Source organism: Triturus cristatus, chromosome 8 (genome assembly GCF_964204655.1).
Source record: "Triturus cristatus chromosome 8, aTriCri1.1, whole genome shotgun sequence".
NCBI lineage: Eukaryota > Metazoa > Chordata > Amphibia > Caudata > Salamandridae > Triturus > Triturus cristatus.
In genome coordinates this window covers 1,269,178,304-1,269,197,569 of record NC_140591.1, presented here as the reverse complement: position 1 = coordinate 1,269,197,569, position 19,266 = coordinate 1,269,178,304, and the positions used below count along the sequence as shown (strand labels likewise).

The following is a 19,266-nucleotide window of genomic DNA, read 5'->3' as shown; positions in this document are numbered from 1 at the left end:
CCCCGTTTCTTTGACTCTGCTGCAGACGTCCTGTCTTTCAATAAAAAATATGCCAAGGACCACCGTCCGGACACTGGTAACTCTCCTGGGCGCTCTCGCCTGGACCTACATGCTACGAACAGTTCGGATTTATTCCCCATGGAATAAATGGGGAACCGACCTGGGGAAGGTTCACTCCCAGGATAATTGCTTATGTTTTGCCTAGTGGGGAGTTTGATATGTTATAAATGCTATGCTATACTCCACTGTTATGGTTATGCTAGTTAACTGATGGTTCCAGATTGCCTTTAGATGCATTCCTTATCCAGTACTATAGTTGCTATTTAGAATGTACTAATGGGGATTTGCTGTTGAGGCATTGCCCACACTCCAAGGTGTACACTGCTAAGGGTATTTGTTTGCATTGTTGTTTTTTGTTGTTTGGGTATAATATGGGGTTTCACTGGGCTCCTTTTTGCCTGAGATGGGTGGGGGGTGGGAAAAGGGTAAGGGTTGTTAAAGACAGATTTACATGCGCACAGGTTCTACACCAAGCTCATAAGACCAGCCCATGTCACATTACAGGACAACCAGGGGGGTGAAGGTTCCTTTGGTCTGGAATATTAGGGGTATCAATAACCCCTGTAAGGGCAAGTTAGTACTACAGTACCTAGTTTGGCATGGAGTGAAGGTGGCGTTTTTACAGGAGACGCACCTCTCCCCTAGCTCATCCTTGTCCTATGTTCCACTTGGGGCCTGCACAGATATTCTTCTACCCATAACACATATTCCTGCGGGGCTTGCATTTTAATTCATCGTTCGGTTCCCTTTGTGCCTGTGGCCTGCATCAGTGACAAGGAGGGGAGATATGTCGCAGTCAAGGGCACCCTGGTGGGCAAGAAGGTGCTACTACTATCTGTCTACGCACCGAACGTAGACTCACCAGATTTTTTTCGAGAGTTATTGACTATACTGGAGATGGTGGATGCTGACCATGTCATTGTTGGGGGACGACCTTAACCTATGCATTAATCCTGCCCGTGGCTTCATGGCGAGTGGGACAGCTGGGAAGCCCTGTGCACTCTGGGTATTACAGGATATCTGTACCACATATTCCCTTAGAGATGTGTGGTGCCATCGCCACGTGTTAAGCCATGGCACACCTTCTACTCGGCACCACACAGTACTTGGACCCGCCTAGACTACTGGCTCCTATCGAAATCATTCCTGCCATGGCTGGATGAAGTGAAATGCCTCCCTGTATGTTGTCGGATCACGCTCCTGGGTCCATAATGCTGTTCTTTCCATTTCCCGGGGAGAAGGGGGGGGGGGGGGGGGAGTAACGTTTGGAGATTTCCCAATCAGGCTCTTATAGACTCAGTGTTTCGGGAAAAACTCTGTTCAGCTGTAACCAACTATTTTGCTCTCAATTAAGCCACTATCTCCACATGAATTGTTTTTAGTTATAAGATTTAATTTGCACAACAAGTTGCGGAGGATGCCGCGATCTTGATCATTAACATCAATTTTACCTATTGAACTAGACAGTCTAAGATGGCCGCCACGTTTTAGCTAAACCTTGTATTAATTACACTCCCCCATTGTTAACACCTGGCCCACTGCCTGCCTTTAAAAAACACCGAAAACGCTGAACTCACGTTCGTGGTCTTTCGTGTGAAGTGGTGTTAGCTTTCCGTACTCTCAGCCAGAAATGTAAGTAGACTTTGAACTTTTCAATCGTTGCCATGCTCTAGCATGTCTGATAGAAATAGAGTTGTGGGTACACCAGACTCTTGGTAAAGTAAACCCCTTGACATTAAATCACATGCTCAGCTTAATGTTTAATTGATTAACTTTTTGTCCAACCGTGATTGTCACTGACCTTACTTACCTCGAGTTTACGCCTGAGTGCGTTCTCTGAATGATCAGCATAACGTTGTCTCTAGGAACTAGCAATTCTAAATCACCATTGGGTAACGTGCTACCTTGTTAACATGAAACGTTCTTTCAAGTAAAACTGTATGTTTAAATTACATTGACGTATTGTGGAATACTCCATGACTCGCGACCTTTAAAACAACAAGCCTTTGCAATCACTAATTGAAGTCAAACAATGTTTTGCTCCTTGTCGTTTTTTAAAAAAAAGTTGAGAACTTCTAAACAGTTCAGTACCTTTGTCATAGAGATAGATTATGTGACACCAGTCACACTCTAATATCCTGAGAATAACTCTTGACATATTTTTGTCCCTAAGAATGTACATTAGTGACACATCTATGATGTTGCCTTTCAGTGTCTCTGCGGAGTTACGAAAAAAGAAAAAAAGAATAATTAACCAAAAAGGATAGTCTTCTCCTTCTCGACACACAAGAGTGCCACATTCATGGTGTTGCCCCATGGTGTTGTCATGTCCTTCCAAAAATAAAAGGAAAGATCATCTCCTCTACATTCATTTGTACTCTTCTACATTAATTTGCAGTCAGCCACTGGACTAGGACCTGGTATGTCTTGACAACGTATCCATATACAAGTCGCAATGAATTTGATACTGTCACTATCTAGTTCATTTCATACCACCATCTTTCATTAAATTTTCAGAACCAGCGTAAACCATAAGGTCACGAAAAGATTCATTTCTTTCGCATTAAGTATATTCATCCAAGTAAGCGAAGTAACACAACGCCAATTTTCATTCACACTTGAGCATGCCTTCATTCTTTCACCTCAAATATACAGATATTTTGATATTGTATAGATTGTTGGTGTTTCGGGGCAGCTAATCACGATAAAAGTAAAAATGAATGCCTTTCACACACGGGCTTTTTCCTTTCTCTTGTTGCATTGAAATAAGGTAATTATTATGTCTACATTGATGTAACTAATTTATATTATGTTTGTATAGGGGTCTTCCTCTTTAATGCAATGCCTACTGTCCTGAAGATGGTCTGACGGATTTATGCCATCACAGACCGAAACGTCGACTCCATCATCTGTTTCCATATGATTAATTTTGTACAGTTGATTATTATTCTCTGAAAGTGAGATAGATCTCTGTTTTCTCTTTTTGGAATAGATGTTTTGTCATGAAATGTGGATAATATTCATTTTCTCCTTTTTCATGATTCACTGCACATTCAATTGTTTATTTGTACTCCTTTTAAGTTGAATTTATATATAAAAAGACTTGTGATTATTTCACGAAAAGACTTCCCGTGTGTGTATTTCATATATATTTTTTTGATGATTGGTTCAGTCAATTGACATATGGGTCGGTATTTGTCAAGAACCCACCCACCTAATTAATTTCTAAAAATCAATAACGATAGAAATTTCACAAACGAAATCCCTTGTTGGCATATTACTTTTTCACTTAATCTGCCCAAGCCCTCAAGGGTATATTGGGTCTTTTCCCTACGGGTACATTATTAAAATGATGGTACGACCCCGATTTCTTTATTTATTCCTAAATATACCCATTCCCCTTCCAAATACCTTCTTCAGCACATTGAGAAGCATTCTCCTGCGCCTTGTCTGGGCAGGCCGCAGACCTAGGGTGATTTGGTGTGCATAGTTCCTCCCGTATGAGGGGGGGGGTTCGGGGTGCCGCACGTGCACCTTTATTATTTAGTTGAACAATGTCAGTATGTGTATTACTGGTACCAGGGCACGAGTCGGGGTACCACGCGGGTGGACGGCGTCCCCCCACTTATTTTCCAGGGTGGACGCCGTCCCCCCTGCTTATCAAAACGCCGTCCACAATGCTGTCCACCCTGCGTTGCTCACAGTGCTCATCCAAAACGTGATAAAGCGCGCACAGCGCGCAGCAACCAAACCACGCATTTCCGGGTGATTGCCTCAAACTGCCGATCACCTCGCCCCTGCACCTAGGTGTTAGGTTAACTTGCCCGCCTATATTTAGCACTATGGCCTATCGCAGATCTTGCTCTTTGAACCTGCCCCCACCCCTTCTTAACCTTGCCGGGGAGTCGGACCTACCAGTAGAACACAGACGATCTGCGACCAATCAGTGGTCATAGCAGACATTACTGGATGGGAGTATCTGCAACTCGGCAGTCCCGCCCTCGCGCTCCATGCCCTTTTTTTTTCGGGCTTGTCTGCTCTGGCTCCTTTCCTTTTTGGATGTGACTGGATCCGGATATTGACGCGGCTCGCTCTCCCTTCCTGGCCTTGCCTGCTGCCTGACCTGCTGGAGACTTCCCTTCCTGCCTGGCCTCGCCTGCTGCCTGACCTGCCTTGCTTTTCCGTGGCATCTACGACAGGTCACCTAGGAAAACATTTTCGGCTTGGCGATGTTGGCGACAGTTTCACTTTTAAGGTAAAGAAGTGTTCAACAACAAGCCATTGAGTATTGAAGATCGTAGCGCTTTTTTATGAGCACCATGCAGACTGACACATTCATTTTTAGGCACGGGCCACGGGGAGAGATTAAGTGATTTTACACCAGACTCCAACCTGGTTCCTCAGCTTTAAAAAATTCGGCTGCTCTATCCTACAAAAGTAAGCCTAACTTACTTTTGTAGGCTAGAGCGGCCGAATTTAAAGCTGAGGAACCAGTTTGGAATCTGGTGTCGGCTCAAGCATCGTCAGGTTCTGGGCAAATCACTTAATCTCTCCCTGTGAGTCTCCTTAAACTGCGCCCCCTGCATTCTCTGGATTTTTCCCTATTGAAATTTTAGCATGTAAAAACGGCAAAATTTAGGGGTTTAAAGTCCCGTTAAATATCGTTGAATGCTGTTATTGGCACGAAAAGCACCAAAATTCGCAGGCTGTGCCCCATTTTGTTAACGGGCAACCTCGTGGTTGGTGCTGTTCATGTTGCACTGCTGCCCTATATTGGCACATGACAAAAAGATAGTAAACTCGGTTTAGATTTACAATAAAATGTCTTTTGATGATGCCGGCAAAGACCAACTGAAATGTATTAAAAATAAATTAGTAATGAAACCGCTTTCCTAAAGAACTTTTATTCCATCTTGTCCTAGTTGGATCTGTTAATTTATTTGTTTAGAAAACGAATATTATAGGAAAACTTGATAGTGAACATTAGCAACATGTTGAGATGTAATGATTATGTTTGTGATGTAATCGACAAGCTACTGAATGTTTCACGTTTGTTTCTTTACTAAAAACATATATTTGTTAAAAGGATACAAAAAATCATAAAAAAAGATCCAATGATATACAAATACAGACTAGCCTGCCTGCATAAAAAAGAGATTATTCTTTGTCACAATTTTAATATTCTGAAAACGTTAAGCAGAAAATACGGAGGGTTATCGTCCTTCACATACACCTCCCACTAAAACCAACAAAGATCTAATTTACTGAGCACAAAAACGGACACCTTGGAATAAATGGGCGCCATTTCAGACCAGGAGTTAATTGTAGGCCTGGGCTAAAATTTTGTTACGTTCGCGGAAATTGCGATAATTTGACATTTTCGCGTTCCGCGGAAAGCGCGAAAATGTCAAAATTTCCGCATTCCACAGCTTGGCGATAATTTGTTTCTTGCTCACGCTGTAAAATAATACATTCTCGCGCGCGCGCGATCGCCTTACCTGAATCCCTGCGTTCACCGACAAGTTTTCTTGATCCGGTCGCGTTCTCCATGAGATGTTGTATTGTTTTTAGCCATTTGCGCTGTCTCGCGACAGTTCGCGCCCGCAGTGACGTCATGCGTCGCGCGATCACGTCTTTCTTCTCGCGATCATGCACCGCGAGACAACTGAAAACAAGATGGCCGCGCCCGCGAGCAACCACATGGGTAAGTTGGCGAGCCGCAACCATGCAGAAAATCTCGCGAACATGCGGGTAAAAAACGTCCGCATCTTCGCGATATTTCCGCGTGTTTGCGATAATTTCTAACATTTTCGCGATAATTTGCGAAAGTGGATTTCGCAAATTCCGCCCACCCCTACTCAATTTTTCAATATCAGTGCGAAACCTGAATTGCTTAAACAAAGATATAGGCAAATGTATATGAAGCAGATCTTTTTACACAACACACTACACGGAGCAAGGGCAGTCGAAGAGTGTTCCTAACGTACACATACCCATACACAAACATGCAACAAACCAACTAACACGGAATAACTTAGAGGATGGACTCTGGAGCCATATTGTGGAAGGGGGAGAAGCACACAGAGGGGAAGAGAGTAACACAAAGCATGGAGGGAATTTGCAGGGGGAAGTACACGGGGAAGAGAGCAACACAGAGCAGACAGAGCATCTTCCTGGGTGGGGGGGAGCACATAACTGATAGGGAGGAAGAGAGATCATGGGGCAAGGGAGGTTTGAAGGGGCAAGAAGCGCACAAGAGGGAGAGAAATACAGGAAAAGGGCAGGGGAGAAATGAGCAAGACAGGGATTTGCAAGGGAAAGCACACAGGAGAGAGAGCAACACACATAGTGCAGGGGTGTTCAGAAGGTGAAGAAAGCACACGATGGAGAAAACAACACAAATCTGAAGAGTAAGATGTGTGGTCAGTACTTGTGTCTAGACTTGCCAATCTTGTTCAACCCTCCCATGAAGAATAGGTACTTTAGCATCGCTTTTAATTGGCTGGCTTTTAGAAAGTTACATTTTCCTTGCTTGAAGCATGTGTATGCTTATCAGTATTTGCTCTCCAATTTCTCACAACTATAGATTGCGTTTGGGTGTGTGCACATGGTATGAAACGCAACTTTTTATTTCAGGTGTTTTACAGCAGTTGCAAAATATTGTGGAGCTTCTCATTGCTGAATAGGGTGCAATGACTGATATCTATTACTTTGCAGCTTGGTTTTCACTGAGTGGAAAGTGTCACTCTAAGTGTCACACATACACACTGAAACCATGGAAATGTCACACCTAAGTAGGGCTCCCGGTTTTATGGTATTTATTTTTTTAACATTTCCGTCTGTTTTTACCCATATTTATCTTTTGCCCATTTTATCTGTATTTATCCATAATTATTTTTTGCTTTGCGTATAAATGAGGCTTTCAAACTACATTTTCATGTTTAGTTCACTGATTGACGCGCACTCATACTTTGCTGTCTGTCGAGTTTTAGCTATTTAAGCTGCATTATACCATAAATGTATGTTGACATAAGCCATTGTTTAAAGAAATGTCATCCTGTTTTTTAATTTCCATGCTGTCCAGCTGCTGGCCTATAATTCATGAAAGACAGCACGGAGAGTCACTTAAAAGTAGGGCAATTTTCTGTATGTATCCACTTTTAAAAATAAATGCAGGAAGAAAACACATTGTTTTCTGTCTGTATTTATCTGTAAAAAATCCTTAAACTGAACACGGGGAGCCTTACACATAGGCATCCTGAAAACTTGGCAGCTATTTGTATTAATTCGAGTTATGCACTATTATCCCATCACTTTGCGACATGAAAGGCCATCCTAACTGAAATACACCATACCTACATTTCCTGGGAATCATTTCAACCCATTTTATGCAGCTGCACTTTACAAGCCTGTAACATAGCTTAAGGAACTGCATCTTTTGCTTTGATCTTGACCAATTCTCCTCCACACATCATGCATGACCTTTCCAATTGACTTTCCTCTTAGTCCCCCGTTGTGGAATTGTTGTTAGAGCAAGGAAGCATGGAGGTTTCTAAGTTTAGGGTTAAAAATGATCACTTTTGAAAGATTGCAAAGCAGTCATTAAAGGCAACCTGCTGTGCCGCCAACATCCAAAAGCGCTTTAACCTCTTCAAATATTAAAATTTGGGTGCTCAAGATTGATTGAAATCCATGGCATGCCTCAGAATCGTTTCTAAGTAATGAATGACCATGGCAGCAGGATGCCACCATTCCTTCAACTATGAAAATGCTTACAGTTGCCTAATGTGGAATATTTTATTTGCACTACAGCTTACAGTATCTTGGAAGCCATCCTATTCTTGCATTTGTCCTGCTCACACCTGCAATGGTCCATCCTGCAACACAGCAGGGCCACGTTGGGTCCCATGCTAATCTAGGACACAACCCAGATCACCAGGAAGTCGCACAGCCAGCTGCTGCCAGACCGGAAACTTTACCTTCTACCCCTAGCACGGAGGCTGCAACAGTGGTAGCCAAAAGAGGTAAAAAGCACTGGTAGTCCTTGCCAGAAAACGTTTGGTTCATTTATGACCACAAATCTTTTTAATTTAATGTTCATACAGATTCCAGAACTTTCCACCACAGAAATGTGAGGAAAATGTGTTGTTTTTTTTTTTTTACAATTTTAATGGGAAACTAAATGAGCAATATCACACTGGTAAAACTGAAGATCATCAATTGCTAATTGAGGTAATTTTCTTTTTTTAAAGGGCATTGTGCAACTTTATCTTTTTTTAAAAATTGTAATACCACCACAAACTGGGATGGGTGGCTCATTGGGCCACAAACATTTCCAATGTGCCAAAAGTAATATGACAAATATTTTTGCCAAGTAATTTTGAAACTTTCTCCACAACAACCATCAGTGAATATGAGAGTGACCAATGCAAAAAATATAGCTGACCCAATACTTTCTGCTTTCTATATAAATAAGCAAACGCAAATCCAGCATCATGGATTTCTATGCAAATGCGAACAAGAGATCACGGTTCGATTCTGAAAGTGGCCTGATACAGCCCAGTGTGTGCTTGAAAGATGTACCTGCACAACATACGAAGAATGAGATGTCAAGCCAAGGATCGATTCAACCTTCTCCACTGGAAGACTCTTCAACAAAGATCCTGTATGCGGGCGCCAGTTTTGAAAGGGATACCAGCTTGCCAGAGTGTTGGGACCACAATCAGTGGGCTCAATTTGAAGAAAAGTATCCATGGCTAACCAGTGAAAATGGCCGCCTTGGCTGCAACATATGCAGTGAGGTTAAGCTACTTGGAGAATCACAGGGTGTGGGTATGTCTAGAGAATGGGTCACTGGGAGCATTTCTGCATCTGGCCCAACAAAAGCGAGCCAGGTAGGCTCACTGCCGAAAAAAATACATAAGCATAAAATTTCAGAAGCACATTGTAACGCATGTGATATCCGAGCTGCATCCAAGAAGAAGGTACTGCGGTCAACGATCCTGGAGCAGCAGAGGCATTGTCATGCTTAAACGGTTAAGGTGTTTCGCACCCTTTACTTTTGTGCAAAAAATACTCACCCCTTTTCAGACTTTCCAGGTCTAGTAGCCTTGCAGGTTGCTAATGAGTCAGATATGGGCTCGATTCTATACAGCGGATTCACTGCAGCACAGATAACCGATTGCATTGCTAAGGAAATGCGGAGAAAGCTTTGCATCGGCATCGTGGAACAAGCTCCAAAAATCTCATTTTATATTGATGAGTCAACAACCCATTCTTTCATGACTGTTTTAATTATTTATGTCCGTGCTGAAATCAATGGAAAAGAGCCCCTCACCTTTTTCCTTGACTTGCTTGAGTTGCCTAGGGGCGATGCAGAGTGCATTGAGTCCTCACTGTTGAAATGTCTTGAAAAACATGGGTTTTGCAACAAGTTCCTTGCAGACAATTGGATAGGGGTGTGCAGTGATGGTGCCAGTGTAATGCTTGGGAGAAACTCAGGTGTTTTGGAGAGGCTATGTTGTAAATACCCTCGCCTTGCAAAACGGCACTGTCTATGCCACCGGCTTGAGCTCAGTGTAGCGGACACAGTTGATACAGTACCAGGCCTTAAGCACCTTGCATCATTTTTCGAAAAACTGTATGCCGTGTACCACCAGTCTCCCAAAAATCAGCGAGAACTCTGCATGTGCAAAAGAGTTAGAGATTGCAATTCTGAAAATTGGGCGAGTATTTTCAATCCAGTGGATTGCTTAGAGCAAAAGGGCAATACGAGCAGTGTGGGAGTCATACCCAGCCCTTCACCAGCATTTTGTTCAGTCCAGCTTGAGTACTTCTCGTGATGCCAAACACCGGGCTACTTTCAGCGGGCTGAATAAAATCCTGACATCTTCCGATTTTTTGCTGAAGCAACACGGAAGACGTTGATTTCTTACATCTCGCATGGGCCTGCATGCATATGGGTAACTTCTGGACAGCAATTTTTAACAACTATCTCAGATGGTGGAAACGAACTCGCCCCGAATCCATTGCTGGCGCTTCTGGGGTACGTCCAAAATGTTCCTAAGGGCATCCGCCGCTTTACAGCGACAGCATTATTGTTGCCAAACGACAGGTGGCGATCTGCTGAAGAGTTTCATGTTCTGTGATACCACTAGCAAGTTGTATGCCTCACTACTACCACCCATATCCCGCCCCCGATACATTTGGCAACCGCCACGCATGTATTTACAGTAATGGGCACAAGATGAAAAGATGAAATGAAACGGACTAGGATTTTTTTCTGTCTCAGTGCGGCTGTGGCCCCGTTAAACCGCCTCTCCCCCACCCACCGGCAATTTGTATATATTCACCCTCATGGTCTGAAATGGTTGTAATAGCTGTACATGTCATGTAGCTATCTGATGGAATTATGCATGGATACGACCATTATAAGTTGTGTAGAACGCGCTGCTCTTTTTGTGTTTTATTTTCCTTCCTCATGCATGGAAACACTGTATTACTGCTACACTGACACTCTTATGCTTTCACTACTGTGATGTTGCTTGTAACGTTTTGAAAATCATAAATACATTTTTTTTTAAAGCTCCTATTCACCACCAATGGACCCCTAACTGTGGTCACTGCGTAGGTATTCCTCCTAGATGTATTTCTTTTCCGCATTGGGCTAGTCTGTATTTCAACCATTGTATCCTGGGACTGTTGCCTGGAATCTTGAACTGTCTGCATATTGTTTTATTGAGTGTCCTGCATGTTGGCAGGATTGCAAAAGAGAAAACTTTTGAAATGATGGTATTCCTGCTCATTCATGCTCTTTTACAGGTACATGTAGGTCTCTTGCCCATACTTCACTGGAATAACCTAATAAAATCTGTTTAAGGAAAAAAATCCTATTCAAAGTAGTATGCACCATTCCTTGTAAACTGAGATTGTTGTTATTTTCTCAAGAAACAGTGTAGGGCCGTGGAGGGTACACCACACTGATTCTCAAAATGGTTTACTTTTAATAAAATATATGCTTTAATGATAGAAGGTTTGTTATTCCAAATATGATCTTATTAAAGGACAACTTCAATACGAAAGAAATACCTCGCTGTCCGGATGGCTGTCTTTGTCTTCGTTAATTAACCAATCAAGGTCTTTTTCAAAATCATCTTCATAGTCCACATTTTCTTCAGCTTCGCCAGGCTCTTCATTTTTACTTGATTGGGCCATTCTTCTAAACACCCTGTAGATGGCACAAATGTATAACACACACATGTAACTTAAAGGCCTGTAGACAATGTACATTTGAACGTTTAATCTTGTCGTGCTGTTTTTTTGCTGAGTGGCTGATTGATTGACTATTTATCATTTATAAAGGGCACTGTTCAGAAAAGGGTGCCCTAGCGCTAAGGCCACAGCAATGTGAAAATGACCTGATCAAAGAAAATCAGAGGGAAATTACATAGTAATACATTTAAGAGCAAAATAGTTTTAGGTTGTTTCATAAAGGAAAGGTGAGCGACGGCAACTTGGACACTGGATGGAAGTTTGGCTCAGGCCTCATCTGTAGTAACTAAAAGTAAAGTGGATATGCCAAAGAACACTGTCAGTGAGTGTATAAAATCAGAATGATGGGGTGAACAGCAGGCTGAATGACGATGGTGGAGTCAATTATAGGGTGACAGGTAAAAGGCAACGAAATAAGATTCACCTGCCTAGAGCAGCACCAAAAAATAAAATAAAACTTCTATGTGCATAGGTAAGGTGGACGCAGAGCATGTTTCTGTTACATGCTCTGTATTGGATTCTCAGCTGGCTGGTGAGGTGGAAGTGTGAGAATACTGCAGGTGAAGTGAGCTGCCTGCAGACAGAGGAGGCTGCCAGCAAGAAGGAAAGAGGACATTCAAGGTCAGAGGAACAAGAAACTGAAGCACACTCCAAGTAAAACATTATTCCTTGATTTTTACAGTATAAAATCCTACTCTGAAATTAAACTTGTGTTCAATAATTTTTTTTTTCATTTTAGCACTTTTAGCAAGCATATTGTTGCTGATGTGAAACTTAGAGAAAATACATGTATATTTTGAACAGGAATGCTACAACAAATATAGTTAAGGTTACATTACACTACGCCTAGGAATTGAAAAATCATGTTTTGATCAGAACTTTGCAAATTTATGACAAAGGCTCGCCACATTTTGAATAATCTCCTGGACTACACATGAGTGGATGTGTGAAGTTAGTGAACACAGGTCAAGAATCTCCAAGTTCGAAACAAGTTTTTAAGGTTATGGTGATGCACACTTTATTAGCACTGGAAGTCGGATGTATGATCCCCATTCACAAACTAAGGATGTGTAAATTACCGGCGAGGGCCTCTTTTAATGTATGCTGGTCGGAGGCTTTCCGACCGACATGGAAAGTGTACACTCCGACCGCTGAATTACAATGTCTGCAGTCGGACTGTAAAATGGCTGGGGAAACCGACTGGTTCCAACGTGCACAAGGAGCCCGTTGGCCAGTTGGAAACCGCTCATAATCCCTTAGGTACAGCGTTTACGCCTCTTAAAGCCCACAATATCCAGTTTGGATTTTCTGGCCCCTCCAAATTCCAAACTGTGTTCCAGGGTCTGACTCTATTCTTTTCAGAACTGACTGAACTACAAAACCTCCTAGAAGCATCAACACCTGCTCCCACAAACATATAACTCAACCTCACCAGGCAGATACTCTACATGTTTCAACGGCCTTGACACTGCTTCTTGGCACACAGATACAATACTCAAGACTGGCTTAAGAGTCCTTCAGTCATAAAGAAGAGGACTACAGTCGCATGGTTTGGGTATGTCATGAAATGTACAGTCGATCTGCAATTATTCTGTCTTTGTTGTAATGACTAACATATTTTCTCAACAATTAGATCGTAATCACTTTGCCACTGATACTAGTGAAAGTTACTGTGGTTAGATGTTGCTTCCTCCTTCCCACAAATGGAGGTATGTCGGACTTTCCTTGCGAGGATCATCTAAGATGCTATTTACCTCCGTGGGACTTGAGTCACAGTCCATTCAATACTCCCCCTCAGTATACGGCATGACCTATTAAGGGCAATTCCGCTTGGGACGACTCTCCCAGAATGCTCCCCACTGGAGACGACTACCTTAAGGATAAGGCGATCTCATTGACATACCAGAAATTGCTCTACAATTCGCCCGACACCCTACATACAGTCCGGACAAAAAGGGAGGGAGATGTGGGAACTTTTACTGATGGAGTGGATGGAGGCTCTCGCATCACCACAAGAGGTGGTCATACGCTCCCGATTTAAGTTGGTCCAGCTAAAGATTCTCCACAGAACATATTACACACCCATCACATTGGTCAAAATGGGTAAAACCAACTCTATGCAATGTCCAAGACAATTTGTGCAGACAGGCACGTTCCTGCATCTATGGTGGGACTGCCCGAAGATACAAGAATACTGGGGCAAGGTTACCACGTGTCTGCTCGCAATGTGTAGGAAACGGATGGAGAGGACACCCCAACGGTGTTTATTAAATGTTTGGGAAAAAACAGACCTTACAGTGGGAGAACAAATTTGGGTTACACTGGGCTCTATAGTGCCAAAGCACACTATTGCGAGGATGTGGAGAGCAGATGTGGCACCAACCTTGAGAGACTGGAAACTTGATATGGACAGGTGCATGCAGGCCAAGAGGGTGGTTTATGAGATTAGAAGATCCCTACATAAATGGACTAAGATATTGGATAAGTGGAATGTGGCGCGAGGGTCTCTTTGTCCACCGGTAGAGGCCAAGGCACCCAGTGTAGAGGAATGAGATGAACAAGTTACTTACCTTCGGTAACGCTTTTTCTGGTGGATACAGTATCTGCCTGTGGATTCCTCACCTTGTGAATATCCCCTGCGCCAGCAACATTCGGAAACTTTTGTAGCAGTCCACGCCGATGGGGTCGAAGACGACGTCACAGAGACACGGCTCCGCTCGCGACTCCGCTGACGTCACCGGCTCCATAAGAAGACCTCGTCGGCGTGATGACGTCAGTTCCGCCCCTTTTTTCCCGTGCCTTCGAGGCACACGGACAGACTGACAGCAATATATACATACACAGTATACACAGTACACAATATGCATATCAACACACTCAGTGTGGAAAATAAATAACAAAGCACAATAATTAACATAATGCTTTTGACAGTGATAAACACACTTGAAACCCATCAATAGAATTACAGGCATAGAAATACCGGTATAGAAGGATGGACAACGGGGAGGCGGGTGGGTCAGTGAGAAATCCACAGGCAGATACTGTATCCACCAGAAAAAGCGTTACCGAAGGGAAGTAACTTGTTCTTCTGATGGATACATCTGCCAGTGGATTCCTCACCTTGTGAATAGATTCCACAGCAGTCCCCACTCCCGGAGGAGGGTGTCCACCCTTCTATACCAGAAAGTCCAGAAGGACGGAACGCGCAAAGTGTCCGTCCCTCCTCACCTCGGTGTCTAAGCAATAATGCTTTGCGAAGGTGTGGAGGGAGGCCCAAGTTGCCGCCCTACAAATATCCTCCACTGGAACACCTCTAGCTAAGGCAGATGTGGAAGACTTTGCTCTGGTAGAATGAGCCCTCAAACCCTCCGGAGGCTCCTTACCAGCTAGGGAGTAGCAAATCTTGATGCACAAGACAATCCACCTGGAAAGGGTGCGCTTGTGCACCGCTCGACCTTTCCTGCAGCCAGCAAAGCCCACGAAGAGCTGGTCATCAACTCTGACGTCCTTTGTCCTGTCCAGGTAAAAGCTCACCGCCCTCTTAGGGTCCCGCGGTGAAGTCTCTCCTCCTCCTTGGAAGGGTGAGGGGGAGGATAGAAGGAAGGAAGGGTAATGGACTGCCCCAGATGGAAGGGAGTTACCACCTTAGGCAAAAACGCAGCCCTGGTCCTGAGTACCATTCGTTCAGCATGTATGGTCAAGAATGGGGGTTTTGAACTTAGAGCTTGAAGCTCACTTACCCTCCTTGCTGAGGTGATTGCAACGAGGAAAACTGTCTTAAAGGACAACAGCCTCAAGGGACACTTGTGTAAGGGCTCGAATGGAGAACCCATAAGATAGGTTAGTACAAGATTTAAGTCCCATTGAGGCACAATAAAGGGAGTAGGAGGAAACTTGTTTGTAAGGCCCTTAATAAAACGAAGAACAATAGGTGATTTGAATAATGACGGCTGATCCGGCAAACAAAGGAAAGGCGAAAGAGCCGATAAATATCCTTTCACAGTAGCCACAGCAAAGCCTTGCTGAGCAAGAGAAAGGGCAAACTGTAGAATATTAGACAGACGAGCCTTCAAGGGATCAATGGACCTCTCTCCGCACCAAAGGACAAATTTAGACCACCTATAGGAGTATATAGATTTGGTGGAGTGTCGCCTGGCCGATAAAATAACATCCACCACATCTGGTGGGAGAGAGAAAGAATTCAGGTTGCCCCGTTCAATCTCCAGGCATGAAGGTGTAAGCTCTGGAGGTGGGGTGTAGAACCTGCCCCTCTGACTGCGAGAGGAGGTCTGCCCTCAGCGGGAGACGGAGCGGAGGGCACGAGGAGAGGTGGAGAAGATCTGTGTACCACACCCTTCTTGGCCAATCCGGGGCGACCAATATAACTTGGGCCCGGTCTTGGCGAATCTTCCTCAGAACCCGAGGAATCAAGGGTATGGGAGGAAACGCGTAAAGGAGTCGTGAACCCCAAACTCAACTGAAACGCGTCCCCCAACGCTCCCTGCATCGGATACTGGAGACTGCAGAAAGACGGGCAGTGAGCATTCTCTTGAGTGGCGAATAGGTCCACCCGAGGAGTCCCCCACATCCGAAAGACGTGACGAACTACCTCTGGATGAAGCCTCCACTCGTGGTCGGCGGAGAACTGCCGACTGAGACTGTCCGCACGAACGTTCAGAACCCTGGCCAGATGATTTGCCATTGGACAAATCTGATGGACCTGAGCCCAGGACCATAGACGCAGGGCCTCTCTGCAGAGACAAAGAGACCCCATTCCTCCCTGTTTGTTTATATACCACATCGCGGTCGTATTGTCCGTCAGGACTTGAACAGACTGACCGCGAAGGGAAGGAAGGAAGGCCTTGAGTGCCAAACGTATCGCCCGCAATTCCAGAAGGTTGATGTGAAGCAACCTTTCTTCTGGAGACCAAAGACCCTTGATCTCCAGATCCCCCAGATGAGCACCCCACCCTAAGGTGGATGCATCCGTTATCACTGTTGTCACCGATGGAGGTAGATGGAAGGGCTTTCCTTGGGACAGATTGCCCTCCACGCTCCACCAAGATAGATCCGCTGCAGCTTCTCTGGAGACCCTCACAGACTCCCTGAGATCCCCTTTGTGCTGATACCACTGCTTGCGGAGGCACCACTGGAGCGCCCTCATGTGCCAGCGTGCATGGTTGACCAACAGGATGCAGGAAGCGAACAGACCGAGCAGGCGAAGGACCTTCAGAACTGGAACGACCGCTCCGCTGTAAAATAAAGGAATCATTTCCTGTATGTCGAGAATCCTTTGAGGAGGAGGGAATGCTCGACACACAGTAGTGTCCAGTACCGCACCTATGAACAGGTTGCGCTGAGAGGGCACCAGGTGAGATTTGGGTACGTTTATCGAAAAACCCAATTTGTACAACAGCCGAGTTGTATCCTGCAGATGGCGCTGCACCTTCTCTGGCGACTCCGCTTTTATCAGCCAGTCGTCCAAATAAGGGAAAACTGAAATCCCCGTCCTTCTCAGATGGGCTGCCACCACTGCCATCACCTTTGTGAAGACTCGAGGTGCTGAAGTAAGACCAAACGGTAGGACCGCAAACTGATAATGTTGCGACCCTACCGTGAAACGGAGATACTTTCTGTGTGACTTCAGGATGGGGATGTGAAAATACGCATCCTGCAAGTTGAGCGACACCATCCAGTCCTCCTGATTCAGCGCCTGAAGAACCTGCCCAAGGGTGAGCATCTTGAACTTCTCCTGTTTCAGGTAAAAATTCAAAATTCTGAGGTCCAATATCGGACGTAACCTGCCGTCCTTTTTCGGAATCAGGAAATACCGGGAGTAGCATCCCTGACCCCTTTCCTGCTCTGGAACCACCTCTATCGCACCTTTCTGAAACAACTTCAGGACTTCCTCCTGCAGGAGAAGACGGTGGTCCTCCGAGCAAGCCCCTTGGCAAGGTGGGTAATTTGGAGGGAATTCCCGAAAGGGAAGGGCGTACCCATTTTCTACAAGATCTAGAACCCAGAGATCTGTAGTTACAGATTCCCAATCTTGTAGAAAATGGGTAAGCCGGCCCCCCACAGGACCAGCATGATCCGGAATGTCGAATCTAGGGCTGCTTTGCAGTGGTGGGAGGGGCTGAGGAGGAGGAAGAGGAGGAGGAGAGCTGACGTGAGCCATGTGTGCGACCCCTAATTCTTCCTCTGTAACCTCTCGACGAGGAACCTTGCTGCTGCTGCTGGGACGGTCCATAGGAGCGAAAAGTCGCCTTTCCAAAGCCCCTATATCTTTTAAAGGCACCTCTCGGCTGGGATTGAAGGCCCAACGACCTAGCCGTAGCCTTACTCTCCTTGAAGCGTTCGAGAGCAGCATCCGCCTTCTTCCCGAACAAGCCAGACCCATCAAAAGGCAAGTCTAATAAGGTCGACTGCACATCCGAGGAAAATTCAGAGGACTTTAGCCATGCACCCCTCCTGGTGGCAACAGAAGACCCGATGACTCTGGCAACTGAGTCTGCCGTGTCCAGTCCACTCTGAATGACTTGTCGAGCAGCCGCCTGGGCATCAGTCAGAACTTCATTGAAGCCAGCCCTATCCTCCTCCGACAGCTTTGGCGCAATCTTCTTTGCCGAATCCATTAGCGCATGGATATAGCGCCCCAATAAACACGTCGCATTCGTGGACTTGAGAGCCATGCTGGCTGATGAAAAGACCTTTTTAGCCGATTGGTCCACCTTTTTGGCCTCTCTGTCCCCTGGAACCTGAGGAAAGGCCCCCTTTGACCTTCCCGAACAAGCCGCCTGGACCACCAAGCTCTCAGGCGAAGGGTGCGAAGTCAGAAATTCAGGATCCCCTGGAGCCACTCTATATCTCCTTGCGACTGCCCTGGAGACCGCAGGAGCTGAAAAAGGCTTGCGCCATACCTCCAGCACAGGTTCCATAATAGCCTCATTAACGGGTAACAAAGGCTCCGAGACCGCTGTAGGTGAATGCAACACCTCAGTAAGTAAATTAGGCCTGAACTCCGTGGACGGCAACTCTAGGTCCAACAACTCTGCAGCTTTTCTGATGACCGCATGATACGGCGCTGCATCTTTAGAGGGCTCATCCGATGGTGGAGTGATTTCCCACTCTGGAGACAAATCCAGTCCACTTGCCTCCTTCAGTTCTTCAAACACCTCATCAGATTCGACTAACTCTCCTTCTTCAGCCTCTTCCAACAGAAAGCGTCTCTCATCCACCACTCTCTGTGCTTCCCTCCTGGAACGAACCCGCACCAGCGGCGTCGGCGCCGCCGTGTTCGAATCCGACGGCAGCGGCGTCGAACGCGGATTCGCTGGAGCAGCCGGCGTCGAACGAAGTCGAGTCGGCGCCGGTGAAGAGGGAAGCGGCGTTGAAGTTCTCGGCGCCGGTAGCTGCCAAGACGGCGTCGCCGGAAAGAATGGCATGAACGGAGCTTGAGGGTAGACCTGCGGCACTCCCAAATTGAAAGCCATCGGACCCATCGGACCCACAGGTGCACCAGAGGTATACATGGCCCTTGAAAACACCCCGTACATGGCATTAAGATAATGCGAGGGGTCTTGTCCTGGACCAGGAAATGCAGGATACTGGTCAGGCAGCACCGGACTCGGGCCTGGCGGCGCCGACGGTGGTACAAGCGGTGTCACAGTCTCACCCGGAGCCTGAAGATCCTCACCCGGGGCCGGAGACGGAGACGGAGCCGGAGAATCAGCTGGAGCCGGAGATGGAACCGGCGTCGGGGATGAGACCGGCACCGGAGATTCAGCCGGAGCCGGCGAAGTCACCGGAGAAGAAGGAGCTGGAGGTGAAGCCGGGACCGGAGAAGGAGACACTGACTCTCTCCGACGTCGAGTAGGCGACTTCGACTTCGGAGCCGAACCTTTGTCAGAGTGATGATGTGAAGAATGCCTCCTC

At 45.7% G+C, this 19,266-nt stretch overlaps 1 protein-coding gene across 3 annotated transcripts in view; it reads right to left on the bottom strand.

Annotated features, from left to right (window-relative positions):
* Positions 1 to 19,266, bottom strand: part of CCDC181 (coiled-coil domain containing 181) — a 376,110-nt gene that overhangs the window by 275,415 nt on the left and 81,429 nt on the right. For all 3 annotated transcript variants that reach the window (XM_085622985.1, XM_085622987.1, XM_085622986.1), the window contains exon 2: positions 11,149 to 11,287. In XM_085622985.1, coding sequence (XP_085479111.1) covers positions 11,149 to 11,274 — 126 coding nt within the window. In that variant the 5' untranslated portion in view covers positions 11,275 to 11,287. The remainder of the gene's footprint in view (positions 1 to 11,148; positions 11,288 to 19,266) is intronic.